General features: G+C 41.1%; 1 protein-coding gene across 2 annotated transcripts in view; it reads left to right on the top strand.

The window, feature by feature from the left end:
• The window catches only part of LOC132831146 (circularly permutated Ras protein 1-like), a 109,458-nt gene that overhangs the window by 71,560 nt on the left and 24,124 nt on the right, over positions 1-13,774 (top strand). For both annotated transcript variants that reach the window (XM_060849145.1, XM_060849146.1), the window contains exon 18: positions 6,714-6,854. In XM_060849145.1, coding sequence (XP_060705128.1) covers positions 6,714-6,854 — 141 coding nt within the window. The remainder of the gene's footprint in view (positions 1-6,713; positions 6,855-13,774) is intronic.

Genomic DNA, 13,774 nt, shown 5'->3' with positions numbered 1-13,774 from the left:
CTTCCTGATTTCCCAAAGCCTGTCCATTATCTACAAGGCACAAATCAGGAATGTGATGGAATGCTCCCCACTTGTTTGGATGGATGCAGATCCAAAAACACTCAAAGCTTGACACCATCAGGAACAAAAAATCCTTTATTGGCATCACATTCACAAACATTCATTCACTTCACACTGTAACAGCATGTATACCATCTATAAAATGTACTGCAGAAATTTACTAAGGCTCCTTAGCATCCTCCAAACCACAGCAACTTCTCTTTAGATGGACAAAGGCAGCAAGTACATGTGAACACCACCCTGTGCAAGTTCCCCTTCAAGCCACTTATCACCCTTACTTGGAAATATATTGTTGTTCCTTCACTGTCAGAGTTAAAAATCTTAGAACTTCCTTCCCTAACAGCAATATGGGTGTACTTACAACAAATGAACTATCGCAGCTCAAGAAGGCAGCTCATTGCCACCTTCTCAAGAGAAAGGAAGAATGGGCAATAAATGCTGGACAAGCCACTGATGCCCATAGGCCAGATAGATGAACTAATAACAAGGTCATGGGCAGCAGATGCCTGGGAGTCTAGCCACCTGTACATTCCCATTCCAACTGTTTCAGAGATGGAGTCTGGGTAATCCAAGGTGGAGGATGGGAAAAATTTCTGGCTGTAATAGCCGCTCCTTTATTGAGGTATTTTAGGTGTTAGAGGCGATTTCCTTGAATTCCAGGAGCAGCAATTACTGTTTTATTTGCTGTTGCATTGTTTTGGAACGTTGGAAAAAAAGTCAAAACAACAGCAGATTTAAAAGGGAGAAGAACAAACAAAGGAAGCACATGTGAGGTAAGTACAGGAGAGAGAGAGAGAGAGAAACTGACGCAGCAGTGAACCTGCACAGTTACTGCTATTTGCTGTTTGAATTCATGTATCGCTGGACATCGGAGTGCATCTGGGAAAATTAACAAACAGTGAAATTCACAACTGATCTTGGAGAACTGTTTGGGTGAGGTTCACAGCACAGAAGCAGATAAGTGTATTGTTTTTAAGAGCGACCTACAGAAAATCTGCAGTACTATGTAGAGTGGGTCCTTTCTTGATTGTGTTTTTTTGAGATTAAACTTAAAATATAAGCCATAACTATTAATTTAACCTGGGGCAGTGTTTGTAGAGGAATAAGACGGTGTTATTTTCTGGGTCTATAGATTGTGAAGGAGCAAAAATGGCCTTTGGTAGAGTGATATGCACTTCTTGTCAGATGTGGGAGTTCAAAGAGAGTTTAAGGGTTACTGCAGATTATATCTGCAATAAATGCTGTTGGTTGCGAATCTTATCAGATCGAATGGATTGGTTGGAGAGACAGTTAGAAGTGATGCAGAATTTGCAACAGCAACAGTATGCGATGGATGGCAGTTATGGGGGGGGGTGGAGTCTCAGATGCAGTCACATAGATGGAGTCACTCCAGGAAAGGTAAGAGAGGTAGGCAGCTAGTGCAGGAGCCTTCTATAGCTATACCCATTTCAAACAAGTATGCTGTTTTGGAAAATGTTGGGGGTGATGGATTCTCAGGGGAACGTAGCAAGAACAGCCAAGTTTCTGGTATTGAGACTGGCTCTAATGCAACGAGGGGTACGTCAGGTTCCAAGAGATCAATTGTGTTAGGGGACTCTCCAGTCCGAGGCACAGACAGACATTTCTGTGGCCAGCAGCAAAAAATCAGGATGGTGTGTTGCTTTCCTAGTGCCAGGATCAAGGATGTCTCAGAGAGGGTTCAGAATGTTCTCACAGGGGAGAGGGACCAACAAGAAGTCATTGTCACTATGTATGGAATGAGCTGCCAGAGGAAGTGGTGGAGGCTGGTACAATTGCAACATTTAAAAGGCATTTGGATGGGTATATGAATAGGAAGGGTTTGGAGGGATATGGGCCGGGTGATGGCAGATGGGACTAGGTTGGGTTGGGATATCTGGTTGGCATGGACGAGTTGGACCAAAGGGTTTGTTTGCATGCTGCACATTGCTATGACTCTATGTCAATAGTATCTTTGAACAGGTTGATTAGAAAAAGTCTTGTACTTGGAGCCATGTCACTGTTCCTTCACTGCCACTGAATCAAAATCTTGGAACACTAGATTCGGGATACGGCTACCAACTGTGGAGAGTTGCAGATTGACACACTTATGAGCACGGTTTGGTGACTCAAGGCCAATCAGTTTAATATCAGTTAATACTGTGAATGCTGGATATCTGAAATGTGCTCTGTTAAAGTCATATTGGACTTAAAATATTAATTTCATCCTCTGCAGATGCTGTTAGACCTGCTGGGCTTGCTCACCAATTTCTATTTTTATTTTAGCTTAAGATCAGTGGTGGGTTAGGTTTTCAAAATATTAACGAGGGGAAATATTAGCAGTCAACTTCAACAAATTTGAGTTAATTAAGGAGAGCTAGCATGGATTATAAAAGGCACATTTCATTTGAGTTATCAAATTCAATCTTTTTGTAACATAGGATTTTGATAAAACAAGGCCAGTCAATGTGGTTCATGTCAATTTTAAGACAGCATTTGACAAGATAACATGCAAAAAGGTTGATCAATAAGATTGTGGTTCATCGGTTAAGAGGATCTTCGTCAGCCTGAACAAAGGTTGGCTTGAAGACAGCAGTCATTGATTTGAGGTTTTTCAGACAGTTGGATGGTAGTTGTGATATTTCCAGGAATCAGTGCTAGAATAATATACAAATGCATTTATTCTTGGACATTGGAATAGAGGTGAAACTTCAAAATTTGACAGTGATTGCAAATTTGGAGGAGGGACAAAGAGTTGGGATGCCAAACAACTGCAGCACAGTAGACAGGCAGGAGGCTGGAAGAACACAGCAAGCCAGATCGCATCAGGTGGTGCAGAAGTCAACTTCAGTCTTGAGGAAGGGTTACACCCAAAATGTCGACTTCTGCACCTCCTGATGCTGCCTGGCATGCTGTCTTCTTCCAGCCTCCTGCCTTTCTATTTTAGATTCCAGCATCTGCAGTTTTTTCTCTCTCAACAATTACAGCAAGACATGAATTAACAAAACAGGTGTCAGATAGAATTTAATGCAGGAATCTGTGAGATGATACACTTTAGCAGAAGGAATGGAGAGAGGTAATATAGATTTAATGACATTATTGATCTTTGAAGACAGGAGAAAATAATGATAAAATCCCTCATTGTTGATTTTAGAGTGTTTGTGATGCAGCTATTTAATGTAGGCAATTGATGAGGTGTAAGTAATTTTCAGAGTTTATTATGTCTGTTAAGAAGCAGCAGTTCAGATATGATCCATTAATTAATTAGATAAAGAAAAAATGCAACTGTGACAATTGGGATGGTGCACGGATATCAGAGGGTTGATGTGAAATGCTTTGGTCTTGTACAAGTGATGGGGACAGCATCCTGCTCTCTAGCCAAGGAATTAGTGAGCTCTTCCCTTGGTCTTCCTCTTCTCCTTCTGAGAGAAAGTGAGGAGTGCTGATGCTGCAGAGTTAGAGTCTAAAAGGATGGTGCTGGAAAAGCATGCATGTCAGGCAGCATCTGAGGAGCAGGAGAGTTGATATTTTGGGCATATTCGTTTCATCAGGAATATGGGGGAGGAGCTGAGCTGAGAGATCAATAGGAGGGTAGGGCTGGGGCTAGGAAGGAAGGTGGCTGGGATGGCAATAAGTGGATGCAGGTGGGGGTAATTGTGGTAGGTCGGCAGGGGGAAGATGGAGCGGAAAGATGGACACGTGACAGAGGTCAAGAGGGCAGTGCTAAGTTAGAGGGTTTGATCTGAAATGGAGTTGGGGGAGGGGAGATTTAGAAACTAGTGAAGTCAATGTTGATGCCATGTGGCTCAAAGTTTCCAAGGCAGAAGATGAGCCGTTCTTCCTCCAGACATTGGTGGCTTGGATTTGGCAGTGGAGGAAGCCCAGGTTTTGCATGTCCTTGCTGGAGTGGGAGGGAGAGTTCACCTGTGCATCCTCCTTCCCACCTGTCTGCCCAGCCTCCCCATTGACCTATCACAATAACCCCCCCAACTGCATCCACCTTCCCAACTACCCCCCCCATTTCTGATGAAGGGCTTATTCCCAAAATGTCAACTCTCCTGCTCATCGGATGCTGCCTGATCTGCTGTGCTTTTCCAGCACCACACTTTTCAACTCTTTCTCTTCTGGTCCATTTCTCATCTGCCTGGTGGGGACTGCGGGGAGCAGCCAATGAGAACTGCTGCCGACAAGATCTGCTTGATGAGAATGATGCAGAAAAGAACTCCCCTCTGCTCTGGGCCGTTATTGTTACATCTTATTTCTAAGGGCAGGTAATTTTGGCTGTGTCAATCAATTATCTGAATCCTTTTAGCCAATGGCCATGAGACCAGGTTCCCTTGCTACACATTATCTATGGTTTTCATTCCTTCCTGGAATAAAACATTTCATAAACAATGCACTGATATTAGAACATAGAACATAGATATTAGGTTGCGCTTGACGCAAGATAAGCTGTTAGCATTAGTTTGGTAGGTATTGTGACCTCTGTGTTTTGGTATGTTAATTACTATTGTAGTGGCTGTTAAATGAAATCTCATTCACAAGTACCAGGAAAATTCCATTGTAAGGGACCTAATATGCAACACGGCTCAGGTCACCATACTTTCAGAGAGATAAGTCTATCGGGGGGGGGGTGTCAGTGGAGATTTACCACAGTGATTCCCAAGGATTGAAATTTAGCTAAGACATAAGTGATTGAGAGGAGGTTTATTAGACGTTTAAAAGATTACGACAGTTTTGGATAAGAAAGACAAGAAAAATTAATCTCAGCTAATGATACAGTTATTCTGACACAGATGTTTGGACTTTGATGATTTTAGTTGTGAGGATGTTTTTTTTATACAATGGTTGGTCATGACTTGAGACTTGATGCCCAAATGAATGATTAGATTAGATTACTTACAATATGGAAACAGACCCTTTGGCCCAACAAGTCCACACCCACCCTCCAAAGCGTATACCATTCAGACCCATACTCCTACATTTACCCCTTTATCTAACACTATGGGCAATTTAACATGGCAAATTCATCTAACCTGCACATTTTTGGATTGTGGGAGGAAACCAGAGCACCCGGAGGAAACCCACGCAGACACGGGGAGAATGTGCAAACTCCACACACAGTCGCCTGAGGCGGGAATTGAACCCGGGTCTCTGGCGCTGTGAGGCAGCAGTGCTAACCACTGTGCGGCCCATAAATGCTGGATGCAAAGATATCTATTTCAAAAGATAATTTGATGAGGACTTGAAAATAAACTGTCAGGGCTATAGGAAGAGTGTACAGGGGAGGGACAGACTAGAAGATTCACTGTGAGCCTGTATAGACTCGGTAAACTGATGGCTTGTGTGTTGCAAATGACACTTACATTATGTAACTAATTAATGCCTCATGGATGTGATCAGAGGTAGGGTGTATCAGAATCATGAGGAATAGATTGTGTGATGGCACTGTGCTTTGAAGAGATTTGTTCTCTGCTGTTTTGCTTGCAGAGAGGTGTTGCTACATAGGCGTCAGAAGCAGTATGTAAACAGCTTTGAGCTCCAGTTTTGCTTTCAATTATGGTTTGGAACTGACTGTTGAAGTTGATAGATTTTTTCCCCAAAAGCTCAAGTGTCCGAATAAAGTGTGTTTTGCTTAAAGCCTAGTCACGGACAAATTGAATTACATCTGGAACAAAGTGTCTTACACTTGCCTCTGAAAAAAATAAATTATTGATATATTTTGAGGTGGGGGAGTTGGTCTGGACCACAAAAGTGGGGATGCAGAGCAAAGAATGGAAGAACAATGTTTGGAGGACAAAGCAGAAGGAATTCAGGCTGAAGCAAAAAGGAAAGAGGATGGCTGTGGAAGACTCCTGAGACACTATGCTATGAATGCAATTTATTTAATTCAGTGATTTAGACCCATATCTGAATGGAAAGTTGAGTAAAAAAATCATCAATGAAAGCTTGTTTAATTTTGTGTGTGGATTGCTGATTGTACCCAAAGCCTAACCCAAATATCGCATTGAAATTACACTGAAGAACTCTTCACTTACCGATCCAGCAAGGTCCTATGCTTGTACCAGTGTGGCACAGTCCTTGTGTAAGAATGTGCGGCATATTTCTATTTTTTGTTGAATGTGTACCTGCATAGTTTTGTCTGTAGGCTAGCATGACATTGTCCTTGGACTAGTGTGATCCTTCCATGTATACGGTAATTTGATCTTGTCAGTGAGCTGTCGTGCACTTGTGTGTTACTATTCATTTACCTTTATGATACTGTTCACACAGCACTGTCCGTCTTTGTATACCACAGATTGGTTAATGTGGTGGCATGGATTGAATATTGGTTAATGGAGAGAAAATTGAGAGGAGGAATAAACGGGCCATTCTCGGGTTGAGAGGCGTGACTAGTGAGAATGTGCATGATGAGTTCTTGGGCCTCATAACTCTCAGTTTGTATCAATGATTTGAAGACAGGGATCAAATGTGATATTTTAAAATTTGCCGATGAAGTAAAGGTAGATTGGAAAGTGAGTTGTGAGAAGGATACAAAAATTCTTCAAGATATTTATTCAATACACTGTGCCCCTATCTGCCAGTGTGTACCAAGTTGACACTAGTCATGCATCTGTTCTGCCTGTGCAGCTGAAGAAATTTTTTTTATATTTCAGTGCCATTGCTAAGGACCATATAAACCTCAGTGTTCTACAGATCCATGCTGCACAGATTAGTGCTCGGTTGGCAATGGAGGGCAGGATGCAGGACGCCCAGAAAGAGGCTCTGGCTCAGAAGGCACTCATAGAAGAAATACTGTAAGTGCAACACCAAATACTGCAACACCAATTCTCCAATCCACTGTGTATGCAGAAGCCTGAGGTAACATTGGATGGTATTTTATCCATGGCCCTCTGTTCTCTATGGTGTACCTGGAAGTGGGCGCCAGTTCTGATATCATCCTTTCCACTTGTTTTGTGGATATAGAACCATGGAAAATAGGCGCAACTGTAAGCTGTTGAGCCCATTCTGCTAAATCAGCATAATCATGGCTGATCCTCAAGTCGATGCTATACTCCCACTCTCTCCACATAACCCTCAACACTTCTTTCTTCTACAAATTCATATATTTCTTTGTTAAATATATTAAATGACTTCACCTCCACAGCCTTCTGAGCTGGGAAATTCCTCATTTCATGACCCCCTGAGTGAAGAAATTTCTCTTCATCTCAGTCTGAAATTGCCTACCCATATCCTGAGACTGTGACCATTCTGGATTTAGCTGGCAAAGGAAACATCCTCCCTGCAACTAGCATGTCCAAGTCTATCAGAATTTCATGTTTCAATGAAATCCTCTCAATCTTCTAAATTCCAATGAATACAGACTCAGCTGATCTCATACAAACTTAATGCCCTTGAAATCCCCTGCATCTTTCCTTCGGTAAGGAGATCAAAACTGGACACTCCTCCAGATGTGCTCTCACCAAGGCCTTATAAAGCTGCTGAAGGACACCCTGTTCCTTTACTTGAATCCTCTTGTTATTAAGATCAACAAAATATTTGGTCTCCTGTTTACTGCAATTACATGCTTACTCTTTCAGTACAGGGATAGCCATTCCTTTGTGCATGAACATTTTTACATCTATCACCATTCAAATAGTACTGTTGGTATGTTTTTCCCACTGAAGTAGAAAACTTCACGTTTATCCACATAATACTACAACTGCCATGTATTTGTCCACTTACTCAACTTGTTTAAATCATTCTGAAGCCTCTTTATATCCTGCTCACCACTCCCACTCCCAACTAGTTTTTTTACTGGCGGAGATCCTGAAAACATGATGGGCAGCATGGTGGCTCAGAGAATAGTACTGCTGCCTCACAGTGCCAGAGACCTGGGTTCGATTCCTGCCTTGGGTGACTCTTGTGGAGTTTGCACATTCTCCCCATGTCTGCGTGGGTTTCCTCCCACAATCCAAAGAAGTGCAGGTCAAGTGAATTGACCATGCTAAATTGCCCGTAGTGTTAGGTCAGGAGTAAATATAGGATAGGGGAATGGGTCTGGGTGGATTACTTTTTGGAGGGTTGGTATGGACTTGTTGGGCCGAAGGACCTGTTTCCATACTGTAGGGAATCTAATCTAAATGACACTCGATTCTTGATACTGATATATATTGTGAATAGCTGGGATCCAAGCTCTGATCCCTGCTGTACCCAACTTGTCAATGCCTACCAGTCCAAAAACAATCAATTTGTTCCCACTCTTTACTTCCTGCCTGCTAACCAATTCTCAATCCAGGCCAATATATTACCACCAATCCCAACTGCTTGATTTTACACAATAAACTTTTATGTTGGATTCCATTGAAAACTTTTTGAAAAACCTATTATACCACATCCACTAAGCTATCAATTTTTTATTCTACTTGTTAGGTCATCAAAAATCTCCAGTACATTTGTCAAACAATTTCTGTTTCATAAATCCATGTTGACTTTGTGTAATTCATTGGAATTTTCTGACCATATTGTTGTCACATCCATTATGACAAATACCAGCATTTTCCCGAATACTGAAGGCCAGCTAGCCAGTTTGTAATACCGGATTTCTTCCCTCTCTCCTATTTTAACCAGTGGGGTAACGTTTGCCATCCTTCATTTGCTGAGATTGTTTCAGAACCTTCAAAATTTTGGAAGGTGACAGCCAATGCATCTATTATTCTCATAGGCACCTCCTTTCGTATCCTGGGATGTAGATTATCAAGCCCGAGGATTTGTGTCTTCAGTTCATTATTGACTCCAGCACTGTTTAGTTATTAATATCATGTTCCTTCGATTCCTTCTTCCCAATGGACACTTGTTTCCCTAAAATGTCTGGTAGTTTCTTGCATCTTTTGTGAAGAGAGAATAAATTAAATGATTTAATTAATCTTTCCTTGTTCCTCATGATCAACTTACTGTTTCAGACTGGAAGGAGCTATATTTGTCTTCAACTAGCTTTTCCTTTTTGCATGCTTATAGAAGTTCTTACAGTCAGTTTTATATACATAGCAAATTTACTCTTGGACTGTCTCTTCCCTATTTAGTCAACCTGTTGGTTCTCCTTTGCTGAATTCTAAGCAGCTCTGAGTACTCAGGCTTGTATTATGACATGGGGTCAGCAAGCCAAATGAAATCAATCTTTCTGTCCCTAGATTTGCAACACAGTAAAATTTAAAACATTCAATGCATCTTAAAAATCACTCAATTACTCTTAATTGGATTTTAAGAATAACAGGTATCATCAGATATCACAGCTGAAAATGTGTTGCTGGAAAAGCGCAGCAGGTCAGGCAGCATCCAAAGAGCAGGAGAATTGACATTTCTGGCATGAGCCCTTCTTCAGGAATCAAGTTTATAACTTAAACAGAAATGAACAGTTGTTAGTAATGCAATGTTAGCAGAACATGAATAAACAAAAAGCCAACCTACTTGATATCAATGATTTAATCTCAATCTTCACTAACTAGAACCCATTCACTCAGCCACATACAGCCTGACACAGTTAAGGGAGAAGTTAAAAGAAAATAAAAAGTCATTTGCCATTTCAATAGTTTCATGGTAGGTACCAGGCTTTCAGAAATGTTTAGGTGTTCACAGGCAAGTAAACTGGAGAGTCTTGTTTGAATTCCAAAGTCACTGATTCATGCAAACAGATCCAATGACCTTCCATGATTATACACCCAGTTTTTGCAGAGGGGTATTTTCTAATCAGAACATCCAGCAAGTTACAACACGGTGAAAACCCAAGAGAGACAGAGAGTGCAAAACACTCAAAGGTTTAAAACCACAGTCAGAACTCATTGACAGTTTTTTTTTAAACCAATCGTCTCTCTGGCTGGCCAACACCAATTCTCCTGTGATTGACCAAATCAATATCCAGCCAGTTGTCAATCCTGAGCTTAGAATATTGCAGTGTCAAAACACCTGTAGTTTGCTTCAGGCAATAATTAACCTGCAGTTATCTTTCCCCCAAGGCCAGTTCCCAGAAACAAAGATAATTTGGAGGTGCCAGTGCTGCACTGGGGTGTACAAAGTTAAAAATCACACAGCATCAGGTTATAGTCCAATGGGTTTGTTTGGAAGCACTAGCTTTCGGAGCACTGCTTTTCATCAGGTGGTTGTGATGAAGGAGCAGCGCTCCGAAATCTAGTGCTTCCAAAGATACAAACATCAGTTTGTTTGCTCTCTCCTCCTTACTTAAACAAGCTGCTGCTCAAATTTCAAAGTTTGATTCTCAAATTCAGCTCACAGTTTAAAGCCAAAATGGAAAAATGAAGAAAACCAAGAATGTTCACAATGACACTGTGTTCTTTCATCTGTAAAGATTGTATAATTCCTGGAATGCATGTAATTGCTCCTTAAATATTAACAATTGCTTATTTACTGTCATAGCTTTTATTGCAGTTACCCAGTCCATTGCAGCCACTCATCTCTTTAAGATTTAATAATTTGCATTGGTTAGATGTCCGCCCTTGGATTGCTTGACTTTTTACACCAATGAGGAATTTTTATAATGATATGGCAACTTAACCATAAAAGACTGTCATTTGCATAAATGATTTAGATATGAACTTAGGAAGGTATAGTTTGTAAGTTTGCAGATGACACCAAAGTTTGAGGTATAGTACACAGCAAAGAAGGTTAACTCAGAGTTCAATGGGACCTTGATCAGCTGGGCCAATGGGCTGAGGAGTGGCAGATGGAATTTAATTTTGATTAATGTGAGGTGCTCCATTTTGGTAAGGCAAATCAGAGTAGGACTTAAACACGTAATGGTAAGGTTCTGGGGAGTGTTGCTGAGCAAAGAACCTTGGAGTGCAGGTTCATAGATCCTTGAAACTGGAGTTGCAGGTGGATAAAATAGTGAAGAAGGCGTTTGGTATGCTTTCCTTTATTGATCGGTGCATTGAGTATAGGTGTTGGGAGATCTTGTTTTGGCTGTACAGGACACTTTTAGAATATTGTGTGCAATTCTGGTCTTCCTCCTATCGGAAGGATGTTGTGAAATTTGAAAGGGTTCAGAAAAGATTTACAAGGATGTTGCCAGGGTTGGAGGGATTGAGCTATCGGGAGAAGTTGAATAGGATGGGGCTGTTCTCACTGGAGCATTGGAGGCTGAGGGGTGAGTTTATAGAGGTTTATAAAATCATGAGGGGTATGGATAGGGTAAACAGACAAAGGCTTTTCCCTGGGGTGGGGGAGTCCAGAACTAGAGGGCATAGGTTTAGGGTGAGAGGGGAAAGATTTAAAAGGAACCCAAGGGGTAACGTCTTCATACAGAGAATGTTGCATGTGTTGCATGAGCTGATAGAGGAAGTGGTGGAGGCTGTACAATTACAGCATTCAAAAGGCAGCTGGATGGGTATACGAATAGGAAGGGTTTGCAGGGATATGGGCCTCCAAACTAAATTAGGTTAGGATATCTGGTCAGTATGAGCGAGTTGGATTGAAAGGTGTGTTTCTGTGCTATACATCTCTATGACCTCCTGCATTTCGATTATTAATTAATCCCTTCCCATTCCAGGATATAGTGAGGACTGCAGATGTTGGAGACAGAATCAATAAAGTGTAGCACTGGAAAATGCACAGCAGGTCAGGCAGCATCTGAGGGGCAAGAGAATCGACATTTCGCGCATACCCCTTCATCAGCACTGATGAATGGCTATGCCCTAAATATCAACTGTCTTGGTCCTCGAATACTGCCTGACCTGCTGTGCCTTTTCCAGTGCCACACACTATCAGTCCCTTCCCATTACACAAAACCAAATCTAGGATAACCTGTTCCCAAGTTTGTTTTGTAACTTATGTTCTAAAATGTGCACCTCGGACAGAACTCAGGAATTCATCCATCATAGTTTTCCTGCAAATGTGGATTTTGCAGTCTGTATATCTGGGGAGAGCACTGGCCTCTTGGCTGCTCAGGTCTTGCTGAGGCTGACTTTATTTTTCACTCTCACTCATTTCCAGCTTGATTCCCCCATGCCTTGGATCACAACCCAATGCCACTACCCATCTCCACCTCATTCATTTGCACTTGCCAGCCCCAGTCCTCCAAGCAGACTGTTACTTTCTCGCTTTCTTCCTTTGAAATTCAACAAAGAAAACAGTTGACCTGAAATGCCATTACACTGTGCCAGTTGTTGTATGTCATCTCTGAACAAATGTGAACTGAATATAACAAAATTCCCACTCACTGTTGACTTCATTAATTTAATTTAATTCCAAGGAGTGTTAATATAATTATTTATTGAATGTAAATATCTTACAAAGTAGGAATCTGCCATGGGAAGTTATTTGGTGTAACTTGCTGTTGACGTTTTCTCTGCATTTTAACCTGCTGCAGGGTAATGTGCAAATTTAGCTCCCACCCAACTCATTTTGGCTGTGTTTGTTAACACTTAGCAGCATGTGTAGTAGCAGTAAAATCTCTGAAATACATTGAAACACAGAATGATAAAATCCTACAACCCTTAAAAATGGGGGAAAAATACTGATGATGAGAAAGAAATTGCTAGATTATGAAGAATATTTTCAGATATTTTACAAATTGGCTTTAATTGCACCTTCATGTGTTGGATTGGTTGGTTAGGCCAGTAGGCTGGACAGCCGGGTTGTGATACAGAATGATGTCAACCGTGAATTCAATTCCCACGTTAGCTGAGGTTACCTTCTCAGTCTCCCTCCTCCCTTGAGTCATGATGACCCTCAGGTTAAACCACCACCAGTTGTTTCTCTGTAATGACAGAGCAGCTCTGTGGTCTGCTAGGACTGTAGTGACTTTATATGCACATTTGAAAATAAATTGGCAGTGACCAGAATTTGTCACCTTGCCTGACCCGTCTCCTTGGATGCTGTTCGAGACATCATGAAATTATCCCATGATCTTTTTGTACTATGTGGAAAAAAATTTTGTAAATTCACTACATGAATGTAAGATAGCTGTTCTTTGTAGATATGTGATGCTACTACACCTTTCAGAGAGGTTTATTCTGTGTTGTTACTCTTGTAGAGGGATGTTATCATAATAGAGGTGGAATGTCTGCTTCAGATGCTGTGGGTAAATAGTTTTGAGCTCACTAAAGATTTTTTTAAAAATTAGACAAAAGAAGCATGAGTTGGTGGAGTTAGGCTCACACAGACCGGGTTTTACTTCTACTTTCAGTTGGGGTTTGGAGCTGGCTGTTGAAGCTGATAGATCAGCTCTCTCTCTGCTGCAACAAAATCTTAAGTTCTCCCTCTGCTGCTAGATTGTTGCTTTCAGTGTTCCTTTCTTTTGGACTAGAAAGGAAATAGCGTGTGAGGAAAATCTGTTTTGCTGAATTTACCTTTGCCAAGGGTGTGTTTATGGGATGCTGCTATATTGGAACAGTTGATGATTAGTCCCTTAAATAATATTTTATTAAGTATTTCAAGTGAGTTAAAGTTATGTAAATTATTTTTTTTATTTGTTTTTTTTATTTCAAAATATACTTTATTCATAAAATTATTTGGATCTCTTTACAATTGGTCATGCCATTCTTGTGCACACATTATATTGTTTTACATATAGACATCAAAATTTATTTTTCCTATATTCAGGTCTGTACATTTACTATCCATCTCTTCTGCTGAGGCATTAGTGGAGCCCAAATAACTGGGTGGGGCCCCCTGTTCTTCTTAGACAGGCAGATGTTACACGGCGGTCTTTCCCCATCGCGCC

This window comes from Hemiscyllium ocellatum, chromosome 33 (genome assembly GCF_020745735.1).
Source record: "Hemiscyllium ocellatum isolate sHemOce1 chromosome 33, sHemOce1.pat.X.cur, whole genome shotgun sequence".
NCBI lineage: Eukaryota > Metazoa > Chordata > Chondrichthyes > Orectolobiformes > Hemiscylliidae > Hemiscyllium > Hemiscyllium ocellatum.
This window is presented reverse-complemented; position numbering and strand designations above follow the sequence as displayed.